Source organism: Marmota monax, unplaced genomic scaffold (assembly GCF_021218885.2).
Source record: "Marmota monax isolate L192 unplaced genomic scaffold, Marmota_monax_Labrador192_F-V1.1 WCK01_AAM20220418_F8-fsc00006, whole genome shotgun sequence".
NCBI lineage: Eukaryota > Metazoa > Chordata > Mammalia > Rodentia > Sciuridae > Marmota > Marmota monax.
The window spans coordinates 2601570-2624085 of NW_026693712.1; the positions used below are offsets into that span (position 1 = coordinate 2601570).

Consider the following 22516-nt stretch of genomic DNA (forward strand, 5'->3'; position numbering starts at 1 on the left):
AATAGAAATGATTATTGTATTTTTTTTCATGCCAAACAAGGTAAACGTAAGAGCGCTAGCTTCCTGAATTATAGCCAGGCCTTTGATGTTCTAAATTCACCAATGAACAACCTGTTTAGTCTCAGTAGATGTGAATGAAAAATGTGTTGCAAAATTAAGACTATTTCCTACTTGTACTGAAATCTTATTTTCAAAATTATATGCTTTTCCAAATGATAAACTCCAATAAATACCAATAAACAATAAGGCCTACATTATTGGACATTTAAGTACAGGAGATGGACCAAAATTGTTTTCAAAGTACTTTATAAACCATAATGAATTAAATCACCACTAAAATAAATTAACTTACTCTGCTGAATATATAAAATATATAAACTTGATTACACACACTGAAACACATAAACTGGATATTATTAGCATGTATTAAACATCAACTCCTAATTAAGTGTTCTATTGCAAAGTTGAGCAGAATTCATAAAAGAGAATAAATGTGTGGGCTCAACTTCAACAGAACATTAGTTCTTCCAGTGCACAAATCCTTTAGTGATTCCACCTGTCAAGATCCCTGATGAATTTAACCAAAACCCAGCAGCCCTCTTTCTCGATACAGGAAATAAAAATGACAGTCAAGTACAAGATCTTCTGGTGCAAAGATATCTCTTTTGCACCCCCATCCCCAGGAGGTCAACAAAGGAGTAAGTCTAGAAGTCTGGCATGATGAATCAAAGCCTATGTCTATACTAAACAGGCAGATCACCAACCAACCTATTCCTTCTTTTGATCCATTTACAAACTTGGAGCTATTACAGAATAGCTTTGACCCTGGTGACAGGTTCTTGGTTGTGGGAAAAGCTACACAAAACACACCTGTACTAGGACTCCAGATTAATCCTATGTCCTGATGTTGCCCATAGATACGACCTGCATATAAAGGATGACACCTTGCATGCATTATCAGTTGGGCTAACAAATCATGCATGTTTAAAAGGACACATAGAAGGTTGTTCTGGTAAAAATGCTATCTTATCTGTTGTTCAGATATATCCCTAGTTACCCTCTGTAGTAACTTGGCTACAGATGTAATATCACAGTCTTTGTTGCTTAAAAAAAGCAATAAAGCAAAACAAAAAGAATATATTCCAAGAGAGTCAGATAAGGAAGTGTGCTCCTAAGTTAAACAGCTGAAGCAGTCAGCTGTGTGGGCTCCTTGTTCAAATGCCTGTAGGAACTACTTCTGCAGTTTGCATTTCACTAAAATGATAAACTGACGTTCACTTGCCTGAGTGATCCAAGCCGAAATAGAACAGCCCTTCACCCATCTGCATGTTAAAGAAACTTAATTTCCTGCTCTCAAAGCTGCCATAAAACTTCTTTTACTCCATGCATTTTATTGTTATATATTCTTGATCACAGAGTCCAAGAGAGAAAAGCATTTTGCAGTTCAAACCCCAGATATGATGATTTATGATTTTGGGTAAATGCAGCTTAATGTGGATCAAAGTTCCCACTGATAGTTCCTATTTTTAAATGGGGCTGACAAATGAAGAGAGAGGTTCTGAGGCAGGAAATATAAGCAAAGGGGGAAAAAAAAACCACATCCAATGTTACCTTGTAGTCTTTATTACAACTAAAAAAAAAGTGTGGGATTAGAATCATTTTTCAGAATTTAAAAAAAGTAAGAAAATTATAATCAGTTCTACTGGCTCCCAAAAACTTCATAATTTGTACAGTTCATTGTAAACTGGCTATAATTCGACACTATGCATATAAACTATAAGGACAAAACAGAACAATATTCTGAAAGTGTTCTTTACATGGCCTGATTCGGAGCCTCCATTAATACCAAGATAACAAATAGAACTAGAGGGCTGGGGATATAGCTCAGTTGGTAGAGTGCTTGCCTCACATGCACAAGGCCCTGGGTTCAATCCCCAGCACCACAAAAATACATAAAATAAAAAAACAAAACAAATAGAACTAGAGACGAATATACAAGAAAATGAAATAAAATTAAAAAGTGGTCTTAAGACAGCATCGACTCCTTGATTTTGGAGATGAAGACACAATGGGGCAATGAATGCTACAGAAGTTAGGGGGCAGGACACGTTGACTCTAGGATTTTGGCCTCCACTCTGATACTAATTAGCTTGTGACCTTGGAGAGTCCCTTAACACCTCTGAAGCCCATTTTCCTCAACCAGAAAATGTATTCCTCAACCTTCTGAAGTTGATAATAAATCCTATCACAACAGTTTCTAGACCAAATCCCTATGTTTATTTGGATATGAATACACCTCCATACTATTCATGATATTTATATAATTTCAAAGATCTAATTTTCTCCTTTAATTCCTCCTCGTCCCTTTTCCTCTTCCTCTTCCTCTTCCTCTTCTTTGACTTCATGCATGCTAAGAACAAGCTCTACCCCAGCCCAAATATCAGATTTCTGAAGAATCTGGTTGGCTTGAGGGTAGAGCCATGGTATCCTATACGCCTACAAATAAAATAACTGCTTATTATCACTATGCAATCCAAATGTTGGTGATATTATAGATGGAAAATGGGAACCCCATCCAACAAGTTTCAAAATGACAATACTAAGGTTCAGAGATGTTGAACTATAAATATGAATATCCTACATGATAATACTCTAAAACTCTCAAGCCTGATAGGTAATAATCTTACAGATTCAAATATTTTATTTACCCAAGTGAATTTCTCTTAGTTCTTTCCTGTACTGGCTTTCCTTATGGTAGCTCAAATATACCACTGAGCAAAGGCATTGGATGGGCACCTCTGGTACCTCCTGAGAAGAGGAAATGGAACCCCACCTTCTCCCCGCAGCAAGCCCCTTCTCTTCTTCCTAGGGAGGGAGTGAAGTACAAAGACCACCCATGTGGTCTATGGCAGGCCCCTCTTCTCTAGAGGTCACCAATGGAAAAGAGGTTTGGAGGTGGAGAATTAGAGCTACTACCGGAGTGTTTTATTTGGCAAGTATGCTTTAGAGGTTTGTTTTGGGTACTGGGGATCAAACCCAGGAGCACTTTATCAATTGAGCTACAATCCCCAACCCTTACAGCCCCCAGGCCTATTTATCTTTTTTTTGAGACAGGGTCTTTTTAGGTTGCTGAGGCTGGACTCAGACTTGTGATCCTTCTGCCTCAGCCTTCCAAATCGCTGGAATAACAGGCATGCTCCATCGTGCCTAGCGAGGTTTGCTACTTTTAAAAATGCTCCAATTTTTTTTGCCAGTATTTGAAACATTAGAGAGGGGTCTGAATTTTCATTATATCTTAAAATTAAATTGGATAATGTGCTTTGCTGGGCCATTCCCCGTGGCATCAGCACCAGGGCTGAACTTCAGCCTTCCCATCGACTTGCTCAGCACAGGCAGCTTGAGTTTGTGCTTCCAGCCTTTCCCTGAGACAGTCATAGAATGTTCCACCAAGAAAGTCACCAAGACCAATCTACCCAGCGAGAAAACTGCAGTCCCTATTGTGTAAGAGCAATAAGCCACCACTAGTGACAGTTGGAGTGTGCACAGAGAGTAGCATACTATGAGCAGAAAATTTACAACAGTTCAGTATACACTGGGAGACAAAGAGGCATGAGAGGAAAATAATTCAAAGAATGTGGCCAATTCTTTCTTCCAGGTAATGCCCCCAGTGGAAGATGCCCCCACAAAAAGGTTTCAGTTCTCGGGTATGTCTCAAGGTGTCACCCACCAACCTGCATCTACTATATGTGGTATTATATGTAAAGCAGAATTTTAAAGGATGCTCTGTAGTTATTTTTGCCTTTTACGAAAGAGCAACCTGACTGCACCCTGACTTTTCAGGTCACTGGTCCATGAACTGAACCACAATCTCTTCAAACAATGAAGCTCGTTAAGGCAGAGGGTAGCAACAATTTCCACAGGACACCACCCTGACAGAAGGCAGCCTAGTAGATGGTGAACCTGGGATTCAAATCCTGGCCCTATCTCTGCTTGCTGTGTGGGACCCTGAGTAAGTTACTAGACTTGGTGTCTGCATCTAAGAAATGGGAATGATAATAACAGTTACCCTCACTGGGTTGCAGCAAAGACTTAATGAGATAATTCATGCAAAGTGAATGCTCAGCGCAGTGCATAGCTCAGTAAACACTGGCTTTAAAAAAAAAAAAAAGGTCCCTGGTCTGATATTACAGTTCCATAACCCTGCACACAACCTTACAAAGCTCTTTTTATATCCTACTATATTTAACATAAATCTATAATCCCCTCCAAATGCATGGTTAAGTGCGGTTAAAGTGTGTTAAAAAGTACAAGAAAAAGGGGCTTAACCCAGAGAAGCTCAGCCTGGGGAAATATTGCTTCTTTCATACACTGGCATCTGGCAGCAGTTGACTGGCTTAATCCACCCCCATTTTATAGTTTTGCAGCAATGATGCGATTGCCACAGAGGTACCGAAGAGTTCTAAACTACTACAAAAATCTCCTTCTACTAATCTGTAACTGCACCTCTTTTCAAGCACTGCGAACCTTATTCCTGCTTACCTAAACTCAATCACACATCCACCCAATAGACAATTATAGCACACGTGCTGTGTGCCAAGCACCACAGAACTTGCTAGAATGAGCTGGCGCAAACCAACCAGGTCCCTGCCTTCATGGACTAACTGCTTAGTGAGCAAGACTGTCACACTAACCAAATCATCACATAAACAGATGAAAATTATAGCTGTATGGTAGAACCACATCCATGGGACTGTCCTTGGTCGCCTGAGTGCAAAAAGCAGGGCACTGATAAAAGACAGTGGACATCAGTCTTGAGTTGAAATCCCACCCTGACTATTAGCTGTGTCACCTCAGCAAGCCATCTGATCTCTCTGAGCCTCTGTCTTCATTGACAAAAATGGAGAGAGCATCTACCTATGTGACTACAATGTGAGATCCCACAAATAACCTTAGCTCAGTGCCTGGTACAGTGCAGCATTCAATAAACAGGATCTACAGTATTGTAAATGTTATTATCATTATCACAAATACATTTGAAACCTGAACTAAAAAAAAAAAAAAAAAAAACCAGATCAGTGGTATGGTTCAAAAGAGGAGGTTATGGGGCTGGGGTGTGGCTCAGTGGCAGAGCGCTTTGCCTAGCACATGTGAGGCACAGGGTTTAATACTCAACACCACATATAAATAAATAAAATAAAGGTACTATGTCCATCTACAACCAAAATCATTTTTAAAAAAATCTGGTAGAACAAAGTACAATTAAAAAAGAGAAAGGAGGTTATGGATATCTTTCTGGAGGAGAAACCCTAATATAGTTCTAATCAGATATTCCTCATTTAAAAGTCAGTGAGGCATTATTGATCAAATAATAATAATAACTACAATAAGAGACCAGAATAAAGAACTGGCCAGTTTTAGCTACGGTTTTTTTGTCTGACCTCTTTTCTGTCATCTTGATGAGACACTGATGTAACCCATTAGAGCCCAAAAGAGGAAAGCAGGAATGCAGTCATCTCCAGTAGAAAAGGAAAAAAAAAAAAGACCCATAAGTCTAACAGCTGGTGGTGGCAGCCTGTCAAACTGAGGAAAGTTAATGTCAAGAACAGACGCGCGGCAGTCTCTCACTGTTATTTTTGCATGATTATTCCCAGGTGTTGGAGCACGCTGAGCAGTAGCCTGGCTATTTATCACGCCAGAGAGTCTAAGAGCATGGGAGGGGGGGAGCAGGGAGGACAGAGGGAGGTGGGGAAGAAAAGGTTATTTACACAGATAGCGGCACTTAGTGTGTGCAATCAGAGGGCGTGTGGGGGGGGGGGGGAATCTGCAGAGGTCCTGGCAATATTTTCTCTGTTCACCTTATTTCAAGGGCTTCCTGAGTGCTGATGAACAAGTACGGCTCCAAAGCTAGAGTGCTGGTGGTGGCAGGTTTTCATCACTGGAGCATTTGACAGTGTCAGCCAGATATGGTTTTCAGTACCCGCAAACTGTCAGCAAATGAGGAGGGGTCTCCAGGGCAGGGCTGGGGAGCGTTCCAGTGGGCATTCCTGTTCCACCTGGATACAACAACGGACATTCAGATGGCTCTATGGCATGAGACACAGAGTGCTCCTAGGCAGAGGGAGAAGATGGAGTCCAGCACTACAGACAGGCAAGCCTCCTAAATGCAGAGTGATTCCCTGCCTTGGCCAGGTCAGGGCCGAACCCTGCAGGAGGGAGCTGGCCCCGGGTTTCTGCCATCTGTTGCCACAAATCTCCAAACCCATCCTACTATTAACCCTTCAATCCTGAGATTCCCAGATTGTCAACAACCAGAGGGAGAAAGGTGTTTTATTTTGCTCAGTTAATATTTTTACATTCTATGTGCATTCTGAGTTATGATTACTTCATGTTCACATTTTCTCCATATCCTGGTATTTGGCTATTTTATGAGGTTGCCCACAGTCATCTCTTAATTTAAAAAGCATTAGAGACTGCACTACAGTAGAAGTCACTACTCTTGAGAGGTAACCAGTGCCAGAGTTGCACTTGGCATCTGCCTGACATCACTGCTTCATCAACAAAGCAGGGGAGGCTTAAAAAACTCTGCAAGTTAATCAAATCTGAATTTCCACCCAACAGACAAACCTGGAACCACTATATCTGTGGTCATTCCTAATCCTGCCTTTCCTAAACATGATACAGACTTTTCAGAACCATGATCAGGGCAATTTATGCTTCACAGTCTGTTGCACAAACAACATGGGGAAATTCTCACTAAGGGTCTAAGGCACCAGAACTCCATCTCCTTTAACTCCCCATCATCCCAATTTTACAGAGGCAGAAACTAAAGATCTAACAGTATGTGCCACTTATCTGAGGAACTGAAACTTAAGGCTAAACCTTCCTGGTTTCAAAGTCCACAGCCTTTCTTGTAAAAATAGTAGTAACAACACTGGCAGCAGCTACTATTATGCTAGGTGTGGTGGTGCACACCTGTAATCCAGCAACTCCAGAGGCTGAGGCAGGAGGATCTCAAGTTCACAGCTAGTCTCACCAATTTAGCCAGACCCTCAGCAACGTAGCAAGGCCCCGTCCCACAATTTAAAAAGAGAGAGAGAGAGAGAGAGAGAGAGAGAGACTGGGAATGTCATTCAGTGGTAAAATCACCCTGGATTCAATTCTAGTACCAAAACAAACAAGACAAAAACCATCAAGGGATTTTTAACTGTTTTAACACTTAGAATTGTAGGCAGGATTATACTCTGCATTCTGCCATTCTATCTTCACAAGATGGTGAAGAGAAATATCTTACAGATAAAATAAAGGACACTTGGGAAAAGTTAAGTAACTAGAAAGATGACTGAGGATGCGTTGGCTGAGTCAAATTTTGGGTCTGCACAGTCTAATATCAAAAGTAAACTCTACTGAATGTAAAATAGAACATGATGTGGAAAGAAAACCTTCTCCAAAGGTAATTTCCTACCCTCTTCCGTACGCTGGAAGCCATACTCCTGAATCCATGTTCTTTGCCCACAGGTTGAAACAGTTCATCTCAAGGCTTCCCAGCAAATACTGCATTCCCTTTGGAAACCTCCTTCTAAAGCCCCACTAAAACCAAAGCTCAGGTTTGGTTTTGTTGTTGCTATTGTTTTAAACTCGTCCAATTCTAAAAGCTACAACTACATATATTACGTGGGAATTACATCACTATTTCCATTTTTGCACTACTTGCTGTGAAAACCTACTTTGCCCTAAATAGCAAGTCACCACAGTCTTAATGAATAAAGTGTGGCTCAGGCTTAGCAACTGACCTGCTGGGATGGGCCAGGGCACAGCCAGGGTTGTGGCCTCACAGGGTCAAGATGGATGCTTCCATTTCTAGCCAGGACCTAAGTTCAACAATCCAGCTCCTCATGGTGCTGTGGCGGGGAGGGTGTCACCAACTATTGGTGGTAACCCCAGAGATGTCTCTGTGTACAAGTCACAAAGCAGAGACTCACATGGCCAGCCACATGTGTCAAATATGCTCTGAACAACAGTGACTATTTTTAACTTCATCCTCTAGCCTTGACAGTTTTCAAAGTACAACAGAAGGTACTGAGCACCTAAGACCAAGCATAATTAAATGACTCCATTCAATGCCTTGGTTTTTTGTTGTTGTTGTTGTTTTGAAGCCAAACTAAACCTCCCCTTAAAGACCCTTAATGAGTTGAGTTCGCTGCAAAGTGACAATGGTAGAGGTGGAGCAGATGCAGGGCCAGGGACCTTGAAGACTCTTCCACCAGGGCACATCAGTTGTCACATACTTAGCCTCATTTGTGTTCTCTGAAAGAATCCCATCCCATTGCTGAGCCACAGATACTTAATCTGTCTGAAAGTGCCGCTGACATCTTTCACTGCTCAGAGAGCTGGGTGTGCTTTAAATAGTAGCAGTAAATGATCAGTGTTTTCATATCTTGTTCAAAAGCATTCTCTGATTTCCTCTCATCCTGTTTCCAAAGACACTTAAAACACGAAAATAAGCTACAAAGAAAAGGGACCGTCAAAAAGGTACGAGAAAAGCCTGTGTTCTTGGATTAATCCTTTTCATATAAGTCCCTTTGTACAAAGCTGAATTCCTGAAAAGTTTCATACAAATTCCATGTCTATCAATTAGATCTCATTCCTGGGCCCTTAAGAGAAAGAGAGTTCTATGGTAACTCTGGGTATTGCTTAAGGGGCATGCACCTACATTAGCCCATCAATTTCCAATTCTGTGGACAATGCATGTACCTTAGTAGACACTGGCCATTGATAAATGTAGTGCCTGTCTTTGCAGGGCTCCTAACTTCTCCTTGAAGTCACTTTGAATTTGGGGGAAGTCTGAAGGTATCTGACCCTCACCTTTCTGGATACAAACAAGATTTAAAGAGAGGAGGAAGGCAGGGACCAGGAAGGAAAGAGACCTGTTGAAGGATAATTCCCTTCTTCCTATTCCCCTCAATTAACAGCAATTCTTTACATTATATTAAGAAATCTCACTTGAAATTACAACTAAACTTTTAGACGTTTGAATGATAAACCCGACACATGCTGCCATGACAAATTAAACGACAAGGGTGTGTCTGAGTCACACAGTATGGGAACTAAGGCGGTATCTTGGAAAGAGTCAAAACCTGCTTTTCTAAAGCATCATGAATCAGCTACAGAAGGGACAATTTTGACTCCCTGACCAGGATACTATCTTGGTACCACATTCCTCCCTGCAAAATAGTAGCATTGCTCACAAAAATTCAACACTATCTGAAAGGCTCAGTATGTACATCTTGTCCTTCTTCCTTCCCTCCCTCCCAAATGCCCATTTGAAATACTGATCCAGTCCATTAAATTAAGGAATGTTTTAAAGCCTTAGTTATTGAGTACAACTTGGTAAAGCTCTCCAACATTTATCACAGGGATAAAACTGTTAAAGGGAGAGAGAAAATCATAGAGCTCCTGCATATCTATTTTCAAACGTATCTATACACATCTACAAATATGGTTTTTCCATACGCACATAATACTTATTCATATACCTATTCTCAAGTATATTTTATTTTTTAATTTGGTTTTTAAAATCTTTTTAAAAAATTGTTCTTTTTAGACATACACGACAGTATCAAGTATGCTATATTTTATAGTATATACATATATATTTTTTTTTCAGTTGTCAGTGGACCTTTATTTTATTTATATGTGGTGCTGAGATTCAAACCCAATGCCTTACACATGCTAGGCAAGTGCTCTACCACTGCACCACAACCCCAGCCCATCAGATGCACTTTAAAAGACACATTCGTTATTATTACCATGTCTATATAGAAAAGCAACGGAGGGTTTCCTCAAGTGATTTTGTGAACTGAAGTAACTAAAGTCTTAAGAGAACTGAAGTAACTAAAGTCTTATCCCTCTCAGGATAAGGAGCAAAAACAAGAAGATGGGCTATCCCAGTGAGATCTGTCATTTCCTTTACCAAGTTCTATACCACAACTCCAACTTTTAAAAGTTTCTTCTGGAGGCTGAGTATCTATAGCTCCAGTGCAGTATTTGCCTAGTATGCACAAAGCCCTGGATCCAATCCCCAGCCGGGGCAAAAAAAAAAAAAAAAGCTCTTCTCATAGAGCCCTACATGAAATAATGCTGCACATAGGCCAGGGCTATTTTCCCTCCCAAGAACAGGCCAATAGGCCACTTCTCTGGAAAGAACCTCTTTTCTTGCATATCCTCTCATATGCAAAAATGGAAGGGAAGTGGATCACTTTCCATTTACAGCCCTCTGAGTTAGCTGAGTGTTAACATGCATGAACAGGTACTACTTGTATCATTTTTTAAAAATCACTTTAATAAAAGATGTTAAACCATTCCATTTTAGAATAAACATACATAAACGCCAATGCTGAGGTAGAGGGCTCATGATGGAGGACTACTATTTCAATAAGTGAGTCCCAGGTGGCTTAAGGACCTAGTTGGTGTGGTGGGGAACCATGCATGGACCCCACACCCTCTTTATAAGGGCTGCTGTGTCTGCCTCCTTGTTGGGGAAGTCATTCTCTCATTCAAAAAAATCTGAAGGTGCCACTATGTGCCAAGCATTGATCCAGGTGTGCTTTGGAAGTCTGAGGCTGGCAGGGAAAACAAATGGTAGCTGCAGAAAACAAAGTGTGATCAGGGCTGAGATGGTCAGGTAAGCCCAGGGCAACATGGAAGCACCAGGAGGTGGCCCACGGAGTGTGCTGAGATGGATCAGAAGGACTGTGGAATTTGGCCTGTTGAAGGGGTGCGCGAGCAGAGCTGAACCACTCTGGGTGTCACGTTTAGTGAAGGGGCTGGTAGCTTAGGAAGCCAGTAAGAACAGGAAGAGCTGAGGCTGCAAATCAGCTCACAAACAGCCCAGGTCAGGTTGTGAATCTGAGGCTTCACTGTGAAATTAGAAGACAGCACTGAGGATTCTAAACAGGGGCAAGGAAAGATGAGATTGCCCATCTGATAAAAAACACTTCAAAATCGGCTGGAAAACCAAAAAGAGAAGGCAAAACTAGAGGGAGAAAGGCAATTAGAAAGCCATGACAGAATTCCAAGGAAGAGAGGACAGCTATGGTGGGGACAGGGAGAGGGTGGGACCCAAGAAGGTGGGCAGAGGATAAACCCAGGTGTACGTTCAGGTAGAAGGGAGCTTCGGCAAGGTCTACCAAGCAGATGACAGGAAGTGCCTGGAACTCAAGGGAATGATCTAGACTAGAGAGGAGTCACTGGCACATATAAAGCAATAGAGCCAGCAGAGTGAATGAGATGGCTCAGAAAAAGCAAGAGGAATGGTGAGGAAAGGGGCGGAGCCCTGGACACTCCACCAGTGGTAGAGAAGAAAGGTAGGGAAAGGAGCAGAATGGCTGTGAGGTCTCAGTAATCAGAGAGAGTAGAGAGTAGCTCTAAGATGGGAAAGGGCTGCGATAGTGTGCAACACCACCACGGAGAAGCCAAGAGGACACAGCCCTCCCCTCTCCCCTCCACCTACCAGAAGAGAAAGACTGCTTAAAGCCTGTCAATTTCTGACACTTCCCTTAATTTCACTCTAACAGGCACTGGCAGCCTCCCGGTGGTCACTGCACACACCTGAACTGTACGTCTCAATGCAGGAAAAGAAATATGACTCAAAACCAGGACACCAGTCACCTTTTCCCAAGAGATGACTCACGACATTTTTCAAAACCAGACCCTAACTCCTAAATGCCATGTCCCTCAATCCTTTGTGTGTCACAGGCAGTCTAAAAGGCAAAGAGGCCTTCATTTCAGGGGGCTGTGTCACAAGACCAATGGGCATCCTGAGTAAGCTTTTTCAATTACCCCTACCTGATCCTGTCCCTCCCAGTGATACCAAAGGCACCAACCTTAATAACACATCCTTACAGAGCTTAAGTTGTCACAAGGCTAAACCAACATGCTACTATCGTCTCTGAAAACCACAGGATGGTTTTCAACAGAGATGGAAAGTAAAAAACCTCTAAATATTTAGGGATGGAATTGTAATAGAATATTTATAGCTACTTAGACTCACATATATAATGAGGTTTTATGGGGGGGGGGGGGTGTGAATTTTTTTTCTCTTCCAAAAGCTAGCATCTAGGAAGAATCCTTGCCTACGAATGAGATCAGTATCATCCAGTGTCAATATCTATCTATAAAATGGCATTAAGAATGCTTGTCTCAGCAATTTTATAGGAGTACCTCAAGAATTGAATGAAATGAACTCTATGAAAATGGCCTCAAAAAAATGCACAGATGTAAACAGAAATAAATGTTACTATCCACTTATACTAATTATACTACTATCCATTTATAATTACTAATCCACTTTATAGAGCTACAAAAGATTAAAGGCTAGTGCAGGGGGTAGACAGGATTACATTCTCCTAGCATCCAGTTTTTTCAGAATACTTATTTTTTACATGTCTTTTACTTAAAAACAAATTTTGGAGGAATTTAGAATTATTAAGACTAAATGAGGGGTCAGGGAGGCTAGAATATAATTCAGTTGGTAGAGTGTTTGCCTAGCATGTATAAGACCTGGGTTCAATTCCCAACATGGGGGAAAAAAAAAACTAATTGGGAGGGGAGAGAAAAACATTCAATCTCATATCTAGCAAATAGTTTTTTGTCACACAGAACCATAAGAGATTAGCTTTCAAATGAACATGCAGCCACAATTTTTATAGTGCATACCACAAAGTATCCAAAATTTCTTAACCAATGAATAGGTATTTTATATAATGGGATCCCCCAAACAGCAGATGATGGGGATATTTTCTATATACTAATGTCAAACTATGAGCACCCTGTAGGCAAGAGAGCTTCTATTATATCTTCCTTTAACATTACAATTATTTCCAGTTAGTTAATAAACACCTGCAAACAGTTTCAGCATGAGACTAAGCTAAATTTAAATCAAGTTGATTTGAATCATGATTTAAACCATCAGTCAAGAAGAACTAATACCTTTCAAAATTAAAAATTGCATGCTTACTTTTGCCATAATGGTAATATACTTCATAAAACTCATAGATATGTGTATATACAATACTTTAAAAAATTACTTAAAGATGATATAAAAATCTTTTAAAACATTCTCATAATTTTTAATATTACCATCCAGCCCTTACATACGCATGCATACTTTACATAATGAAAACCATACTCCATACCTCTTACTGCATTTTTTCTTATTTACAGCTACATTAGAAACTCAAATATAGTTGCTTTATGTATCAAAATTAAATGAAGCATCTATTTAAATAACTGAAAGACTGTGTTCTCTTAGTTAATCATGGGTATTTTTCCAGTATATTAAAATCTAATAACCATAACCAAAACAACTTATAAATTGCTTTTGTTTAATAAAAAAAAAGTATTAGATTCAACCATGAATCATTGTAAAATAAGCAGGTTAGTTAAGTACCTTTGTTAGTCAATGTTCACACATCAATAAACATTTATTCCTTGACATCAGTGTTTATTTTAACTACAGCCCTAAAATTTACTAAGGAAAAGGAGTGTTCATGTCAAAGCCACTCTTAGTTGAAGAATAAATGACGCCTAGAATTAAGGAGATTAAAACTCTGCAGCACTCTGAGATCTTGCATGGCTTTTTGGTTTTGCTCTGGATGAGGTGGGTAAAATCTGTAAGTGCATTCTCCCCCCTTCCTATATTCAAGAACTCCACTAACTTAACAATTTATTAACAGAACCCCAGCTCAATCTTCTGCCACAGAAACCAACTACTCTGAAAAAAAAGTTGTGAATTTTGAGAAAATATTTAACCTCTGATTACCTTAAAAAACATACAGACGTCTCTAAAGTAATATAATTTTTAAACCTCATGAAAAAATTAGCTTATTAAAAATTTATGACAATTCTGATTTAACTATTTCATTGAAATCTAAAAACACCTGATCTCAGAAATTAGGGAAAGATTAGCTGTCATTAACAAAAAAAAAAAAAAATTGCCTCTATATACATATACAATTATAGGGTAACAAACAAAATAACCTTAAAAATTTAGTTTTTTTTTTTTTTTGTATAGACAGTGAAAGTTAGCTCTAGGCCAGAGGAGTTTGTGACCTTTAGGTAAAGATTCATGACTTAGCATCAAGTTCCCAAAGCCCACCATGTATATGCGACATGCTATCTGGCTTCCTGTCTTCAGTAAGCAAAGTTTGGGGCAAATGGGGAACTCTGGGTGTATCTGTGGTCAGCCAAACACAAAGCAGTGGAGAAGGAACACAGATACTATTTCTGCGGCTGTTACCTCTTCTTGTTGTAGAACCTTCTTGTTTTCTCTTGCCCTTCTATAAAAGGAAGTCATACCTTGCATGGGCTCAGCACACACTATGACTGAACAGTCAGCACAATCTCACAGTTCTAGATGGCCCTCCCCAGCCATGTCACAATCTGAGTATAGGCCCACATTCTGAGAACTTTCTCCCCAGAGACTTCTGCTCTCCTTCTTTCAGAGTGGCATGACCTCAATTACTATCACCCCACTCCGTTTACCTTGCAGTAAGTCGCAAAGGCAAAAATACAACCTGCCATCCCAACCTGTTCACCCTCCCAATGAGAACAGGTAATCTTCCTCTGCTTATCATTCCCCAAGTGCCTTGTTAGGGGAACAAAACAAATTCTCTTTCACATGCATTAGAGAGTCTAATATTTTGTCAAACAGAAATGAAAAATAAACCTAATCTAAGCTGTCATAGAATCATGAAATGCCTCTGGCAGTTCTATCAAAGTATGTAGACATGTACGGACTCTTTGAAGAAATGAAACTGCAGTTTATCAAGTGTGATTTATAAGCAACACTGATTTAGCTGGTAGATAACACTGCTGTCTAATCATTAGTAGTCAGACAACAGCCATGTGAACACATCAATTATGGGCCACTGCCAAAAGCCCTTGAGATCTTGGAGATTAACAGCCAATCCTCTGTTTTACAAGCTCACATCAAAAAGAATATTAATAAGAGGAGGGGCAATGTGAAAGCTTGTCAGAGTAATTCAGCCACTAAAACAAGGCTTTTTCTCTCTCTTCTCTGTTGAATTGGCCCAAGGAAGAAGCTGGCATCAGCTACAAAGTACAACACTGCCAATTCCTTGGAAAATGTTTTTCACTAACATATGGGAACTTGTAAGGGTCTGCGAAACTGCTATTTGGTGAATAAAGACAGGCAAGCCTTTACCATATCCATTTTTTAACACCAGAATCACACAAATGGAGTCATTATTGAATTACTTTTTAAATTACCATGCACAGTAGAAATAACCACTAGCTTTTTCTCCTCTCAAAATCAGAAATTTTGTAAAATCTCATCTGTATTCCACTTCTAATACTTCTGCCATCCACCAAATTTAATTAAGAGAAATCGTACTAACCCTCACGTTAATGAGCTTCTTCAAGCTAACGTGGTTCTTTCCATTGTAGAACAAAAATCAAAATGCGTGTTCTCTAAGTACTTAAATTTCTTCTTTACAGCTATCTCAGGAAGACAGATATAAATCCCACTGATATTTCTGCAATTAGAATTAAACCGGTTCTCACAATCCATAGAGAGAGAGCATTTGCAAAACTAGAGGCCACAGGCACAGCATTCATTTTGGTTATATCAGTATTTAACAAACACACCAGTGAGGATTGCTGTATTTTTGTAAATGATCAGATTAAAGCAAACAGCTGGCAACTCAACATTTAGTGGGGTTCTAGCAGGTTCCCTAATATATGAACATAAGCCACTACAAAATGTGTGGCCTGGGTTTCCCTGGCACTCACTTACTTTGTTTGCATTTATATTTGTAAAACACTCTATATTTACAAAGAGTTTTCCCATTATTTCATTTGTTGTTCATCATTTCAAAATCAATATGGGGTCGTGGGGAAAACATTAGGGGAGGAAAAAGAAGCATGGGGTTCCTGTTGCTTCTCAGTAGTCAGGCTGTTTGGCCCCTGAGCAAGTCACTTAATTCAAGGGCTTGTTGACAAGCAATTGTTAAATCAAAGATTTTGTACCTGGGCTTCAAAGACTTTGTGGAGTCTGAGAAACCCTGTAATTATAGAAGCAAAGGTTTGTGTGTTTGTGCACCTTTTCTTTCTTCTTCTACTACTACTACTACTACTATTATTATTATTTAAATTCCTGGAGAAAGGGTCCACAGATGCTCAGTAAAATTCTAACCTACAAGGAGAGGTAAGAACAGACCAGGTGTAAATTCAAAGGCAAGAGCTGTTCCTCTTTTTCACTGTAGTGCATACTCGGACTAGAAGGCACTGGCATTCATTCTAAACCTCAGTTTCTCTGCCCGTAAACTAGAGCAATAATATGTTTTCTTATGACCTTTGAGGGCTGTCATAAAAACCAATAGGATATCCCTTTGAAAGTACTTACACATAATTTAGGGTGCTATTAAATTTAAACAACATTCCTTGGGCAGCTAAATGCTAAGCATTGTACCAAGGTTAAAAATTATCGATTGTTTCTTTTTGATATAGGAAAGGAAATAGCCTTCTAAGTAAATAATTTATATGGGGAGTTTCTCAAAGAGGAAACTATTCCCAGCTTTGTTGATGTTGTATTTGCTCACTCCAAAAGACGTTAGATTTCTCATTAATTTTCATAATCCATCACCTTTTATAATATATCTTTTTATGGAATTTCTTTCTCCAACACTACTCCAGCAAAAACTCACAGAGCTAAAAAAAAAAAAAAAAAGACGTTCAACTTGGTAGAGGCTCTCTAAGAACCACAATCATGCCATGGCTAACACAGCAGCACACAACTCATTCAGATAAAGCAGACTTTCACAATAAACATGAATAGTTTCCATCTATTGAATGCATACTGGCAAGAATATTTGAGGGAGGGGGTAGAGAATATGCTTTAATAACATGCTGAGTTAATGGACAACTTCAATGTAAAAATCAAACCATTGTTCTTTTTAACAACAGTTACAGCTAATAATGACATATGATTGTAATCAATGATTACACATTAAAGTCCTCAGAATGGGCTGTGCTTCAAGTTCTTATATGAACTTCTGCTGAGAGAAAGGGGCCAAATTCATGACTGAGTCCCAAAGATCTGACCCCCTTCCAAGCTCCTAGGCTGGTTTAAAAAAAAAAAAAAACATTGTTTGCAAATTAGATTGATGATTTGGTGTAAGTTTTCCAATAAATACTTCTTTCTTCTTCTTGAATAATGACTTTTTTAAGAGTAGCCCTCCACTTTAGTCCTGAGGGTTTTGTGGGCAACAAAGAAATCATCAGACAAAAATCTGCCAACAAACAGGATGCCGTTGTAATCTGTTATTCTGACACCACATAACCCTTATGGGTAAATCATCTTTATCTTTATTCTTTAAAATTCAACAGACATGCTCTACCAGACCCAGAGAAAGCAGGCACAACATAACTGATTATCCAGATGACGGATATAATGCCACATAAATGCAAGATAGAGGAAAATCCAAATAATTCCCAGCAGTATCTGTGCCTGTGATCTCTACCTGAAAGAAAGACAAAAGATGGGGACCCAGTGGAGCCAGCCTTAAGGCCCTCCTCTACTCTATGACCCTACTAAAAGAGCATCCAGTTCAACAAATATTGACTGAAATAAAAATAAGATGGCATCCATGTCCTCAGGGTCTCAGGCTAGCAGGGAAACATATATTGATATTACAGAACAAAATGGGAGGAAGTGTAGATAAAAGACATCTGTCTCCAGTGCAATAAGTAGGAAAGGGGGAAATTAGAACTCTTTTGGAACCAGAAGGCAACAGTCCAAGAAGAAAACAAAGCCCAGAAAACAGTGGCGTTTGTCCAGGGTCATAAAAGAAGTCAAAGCCCAGCTGACCAGGAGAGACGACCTCCATAGATCAGACCAGCAGCAGTAATACTTAAAACTGCATGCTTTATACATTCCCAAAACATTTCCTCCTGCCTCCACAGCAATTATCTACATGCTACTAAACCAAAATGGCTAACTAAGCAAAGCCATGGTTCAGCTTTACTACTTAAGCAATTTGTTTGTGCAGGGATATTTCTGCCCTAGGATTCTAGGAAACACCAGTAAGTGTATTTACTGGGTATAAATATTCCTAGGGCTGGAGCTGCAAATCATTAGTTGTTCTGGCCCTACCTCCCATTTGACCAAGTACAGTAATTAACCACCTGTAAAACACCTTAATGAAGTCATATTTAAAGCAATACAGTGGTGATTTTTCTATACAGAACCACATTTAAAAAACATTCTAATAGCCATTACTAACATCTGTTCAGAGAGAGAGAGAGAGAAGGGTATTTAGCATTGTCTAAATGCACCCAAAGAAGCTTAATAAGGGTGAGGATCAGGGACTAGGTATTTGGGGACATGAAAAAAACTTAAGCACTCTCCAAATGATTCAGACACATAACTCAGATCAAGAACTATTTATATTAAGGTTTCAAGAATTTTTTAATATTGGATCAAAAATTATATAGAAACATGACCCTCAAAATCAATAAGGTAAATATCTTATCTCCCAGTTAAAGACCTTAAAGATAGTTCAAGTACCATAAAATCAGCAGAAGAAAAAGAGTTTAATAATAGTCTTAGAGTAAGAAAGGTCTTCCTAAACCAATATAAAACCCAGAAGCCATACAAATATATAAATTGTAAAACTGACTACACAATTTAAGATATTTCGCCGGGCACTAGCATAAATATAATCAAAAGACAAATGAAGAGATGGGAGAAATATTTGCAAAGCACATGAAAATGTTGCAAACAAAAGAATAGTGCATTTAATTAATATACACTAAAATACTTTTAAGTCAACAAGAAATGGCCACTAGCACATTAGAAAAGTAGTCAAAGGTTATAAATACCAACATGTAGGAAAATAAAGAGATATAATGGCTTGTACATATGAAAAAATACAAATTTAAATAATCTGTATTAATACATTAACACTGAAGCCAGAAAAGCATAATTCACAGCATTAAATTATAGAAATACAGGCACATAAGTTCCAGTGTTAATAGCTATTCAACCTGATGCAATCAAGTTGGAGAACAACTGCATTTTGAAATACATGTGTGCAAAGATGTTCACTAGAAAATTTTTTGCAGCTGAAAAATACTGGAAACAACCTAAAGGCTTTCAGACTAGTTTAATTATGGAATCAAAGGTAGAAAAGGAACACGTGCTATCCAAAGACACATGGTTAACTGCAAAGGGCAAGGTGCAGATCAGTTTCTTTGCTTTTAATTTTTTTTTCTTTTTCTTTTTTTGCAGTACCCAGGTTTGAACCCACTGGGGATTGAGCCCACAAAGCTAAACTCCAGCCCTTTTTATTTTATTTTATTTTGAGGGTCTCACTAAGCTGCTGAGGCTGGCCTTGAACTTGCAATCCTCTTGCCTTAGTCTCCTGAGTTACTAGCATTACAGGTGTGCACAACCGTGTAAATCAGTTTCTTTGATGTGCTCTAACTTGTGTACTGAGAAGAGAAATATAAATATATGCTTGTCCAGATGGAAACTATTTTGAGAAGAACACACAAAATTGCTGTAAGTAACTGGTTCGAATAGTCTGGGAAGGGGGAAGTAAAAACTACTTTCCATTATACAATATTTTAGGACAACTTAAACTCCTATAGATTTATTTATTGCTTTTTTAATATAAAAATTATAATAGTTTCTCAGTCTCCAAATGAGGAGGTATGTCAAACCCCCAGCAAGTATGCAAGTAATCTTCTGAGGTGCAATGCAAAAAATATTGACCTTTCTATTTACATTACTACCCCATCATTTTCTGATGTTAGCATATTTGGTAGAAATCAACTATATTAATATAATCACACATGTAAGTACGGGAGTGATGGAGACACTGGAACACATGTCCCTGGGAAAAGTAATCTCTTTTAATTAATGTTTTCTGAAAAAATGTAACATTTTGTTCACTCTTTTAAAAAAAATTTTAAAAAGCCTCAATATTGGGGCTGGGACTGTGGCTCAGTGGCAGAGCACTTGCCTGCACCTGTGAGGCACTGGGTTTGAACCTCAGCACTACATAAAAATAAAATAAAGGTATTGTGTGTATCTACAACTAAAACATATATACTTTTTATTTTTTAAACACCTCCATATTTACAATTTTGCAACGTGAAATCACTTGATAAAATTCACACAAGATAACCCATCCATGTTTCTTAGCCACTTAGAAATGAAAATGAAATCAAAAGACTTAAGGACTGGAGCCAGAGTGAAGCTTAGGGCAGGTTCCCACACAGGACCATCACAGCCTGTCCCACCCACCTTGAGTCTTACTTGATTGAGCCTGGCCTCTAGTTTCTTCTCCAACTTCATCTCCTCGCACTTGCCTCTGCAGCTCCTGCCACCCTGGAGCAGGAATCTCCTCAAACACTCCCCCATCTCAGGGCTTGCACACAGGCTGCTCCCCAGGTCTAAAAAGTTCCCACCACAAGAGGCCAAATGGCTCCTCCTCACTGTTCTCAGGTCCCTACTCAAACATAAACAAACATAAATTCTCCTTTCCCACCATCTTGCTCTCCCACCTTCCCAGACTCAATTCTCCCTTAAAGCAGGTAACACTAACCAAAATACATTTATTCATCAAGAATAAACTAGAATATAAGCTTCATGAGAACAGATGCTTTGGTTTGTTCACTACTGGACCTCCAGGACCCAGATTGTGCTTCACATAGAATAGGCATTCAAACACTACTTGCTGAGTGAAGGAAATGATACAGGAATGAATAGAAAAACAAATTAAGACTTTCACCAGCACTTTCTAATATCTACTGTCCAAACAAAATGGTCAAAGCTCTCTAAACTGTTGGGGGAAGGAGGGAAGGAATGAATGAAGAAGTGAATATCTAACTGCTGTCTGCATCTCCAGTTAAAAAACAAACAAACAAACAAAAAACTTAACATATTTAAATTTGTATTTTTTCATATGTACTAAGCCATTATATCATTATATCATTTGCAAATGATAAAAACCTGCTATTTTTGTTTTGTTTTTAACCATAAGACCTATCTCCACCCACCTCCACACCCCTCCCCCACCGCCTCAAGCATTTATGCAGAGCCTTCCTGGTACAATGGAGTACTATTCCAGGGACCCCAGAGGCCCACAGCTGCACCCAAGTACCAGACCTCCCCCACACCAATACCCCTCCCCTCTCTCTAGTTTGATCAGCTTTTCTCCACCACCAGCCCATTAGCAAACAGGCTATTAAAAGTTCCCCACTCTAAAAAAATGATAGACTAGTCCATATATATATATATATATATATATATTTTTTTTTTTTTTTTTCCTCAACTAATAAAAAATCCAGTCCTCCAGTCAGATTTTTAATTCCCTTATCCTTACCCCTCAACCCAGGACCATCTGTGTTAAGGTCACCATCAGTCAGTTCTGAATCTCATCTTAACCTGACTTCTTGGCAGCATTTGCCAGGGCTGATCCGAGCCTCCTTGCAGGAATTTCCTCATTTGCTCACCAGAAACACCAGATTGACTGGGTTTTCTTCTGCCTCACTGAAGTGGTGCCAGCTCCTCCTAATATCCATGGCTCAGCTCTGGACCCCAGTTTTCTCCAACTATCCTCATTCTCTAGGTGACCCTGCTTCAGCCCAATAATTTTAAAGCCAAGCAAAATATGCCCATCCCTTCTTATCTGTGTCTCCTGCCTAGCCATCCAACTAAACAAACATCATTTGGCAACCAGCAACCAGCAGCTGTATCAAAACTGAGTTGTAACTTTTTTTTTTTTTTTTTTTTTTTTTTGGTACTCAGGATTGAACCCAGGGGTGCTGTACCACTGAACTACAATCCAAGCCATTTTTATTTTATTTTAAGACTTCTCACAAAGTTGATCAGGCTGGCCTCAAACTTGGGATCTTCCTATCTCAGTTCCTGAATAGCTGGGATTACTTGTAGGAATCACTGCACCAGACTAATCATAATTCATGATTCCACTTGTCCCCAAATCCAGGTGTTATCCTTAATCGTCAATCATCATTCTTTCATGACTGCTTATCTAAGCCCTACCGAATCATGACTACCAAAGTCTCTTGTCTCTCCTTGAGCCTACTGAAGAAGTTTTATAACTGATTTCCCTGTTCCTCTTCTTGTCTCTCTATCGTCAACTCTATAAAAAACAGACCAAATCCAGTTATTCCCTTGCTCAAAATTCTGAAATTTTTCTCATATTCAGACTAAAATTCAAACTCCTCACCATGATCTACAAGGCCCTGCATGATCAGGTGTGTGCCCAACTCCCAACCCAATCTGGACAAAGTCTGTGCAAAAACATTCCATGTGTATTATCGGAGTGGCTTTAACAGCATGTGCAGTCAGCCAAGAAAAAGCCTAGGAAGCATGTCCAGAAAAAAGTGCAAACGTCCAATCAATCGGGATTCCAGGCTTTGGTTCTCCTCTCCATTCAGCGTCAGTTGCTGCTGAATCTGCTGACAG

The 22516-nt window shown here is 39.4% G+C and overlaps 1 protein-coding gene across 7 annotated transcripts in view; it reads right to left on the minus strand.

The window, feature by feature from the left end:
* Znf608 (zinc finger protein 608) overlaps positions 1–22516 on the minus strand; it is a 107219-nt gene that overhangs the window by 64026 nt on the left and 20677 nt on the right. The window contains exon 1 of one of the 7 annotated variants that reach the window (XM_046460239.2): positions 20342–21065. The exons of the other annotated variants lie outside the window; for them this stretch is intronic. Coding sequence (XP_046316195.1) covers positions 20342–20446 — 105 coding nt within the window. The 5' untranslated portion in view covers positions 20447–21065. Of the gene's footprint in view, positions 1–20341; positions 21066–22516 lie in introns of those variants that run through there. 7 annotated transcript variants of the gene reach the window in all.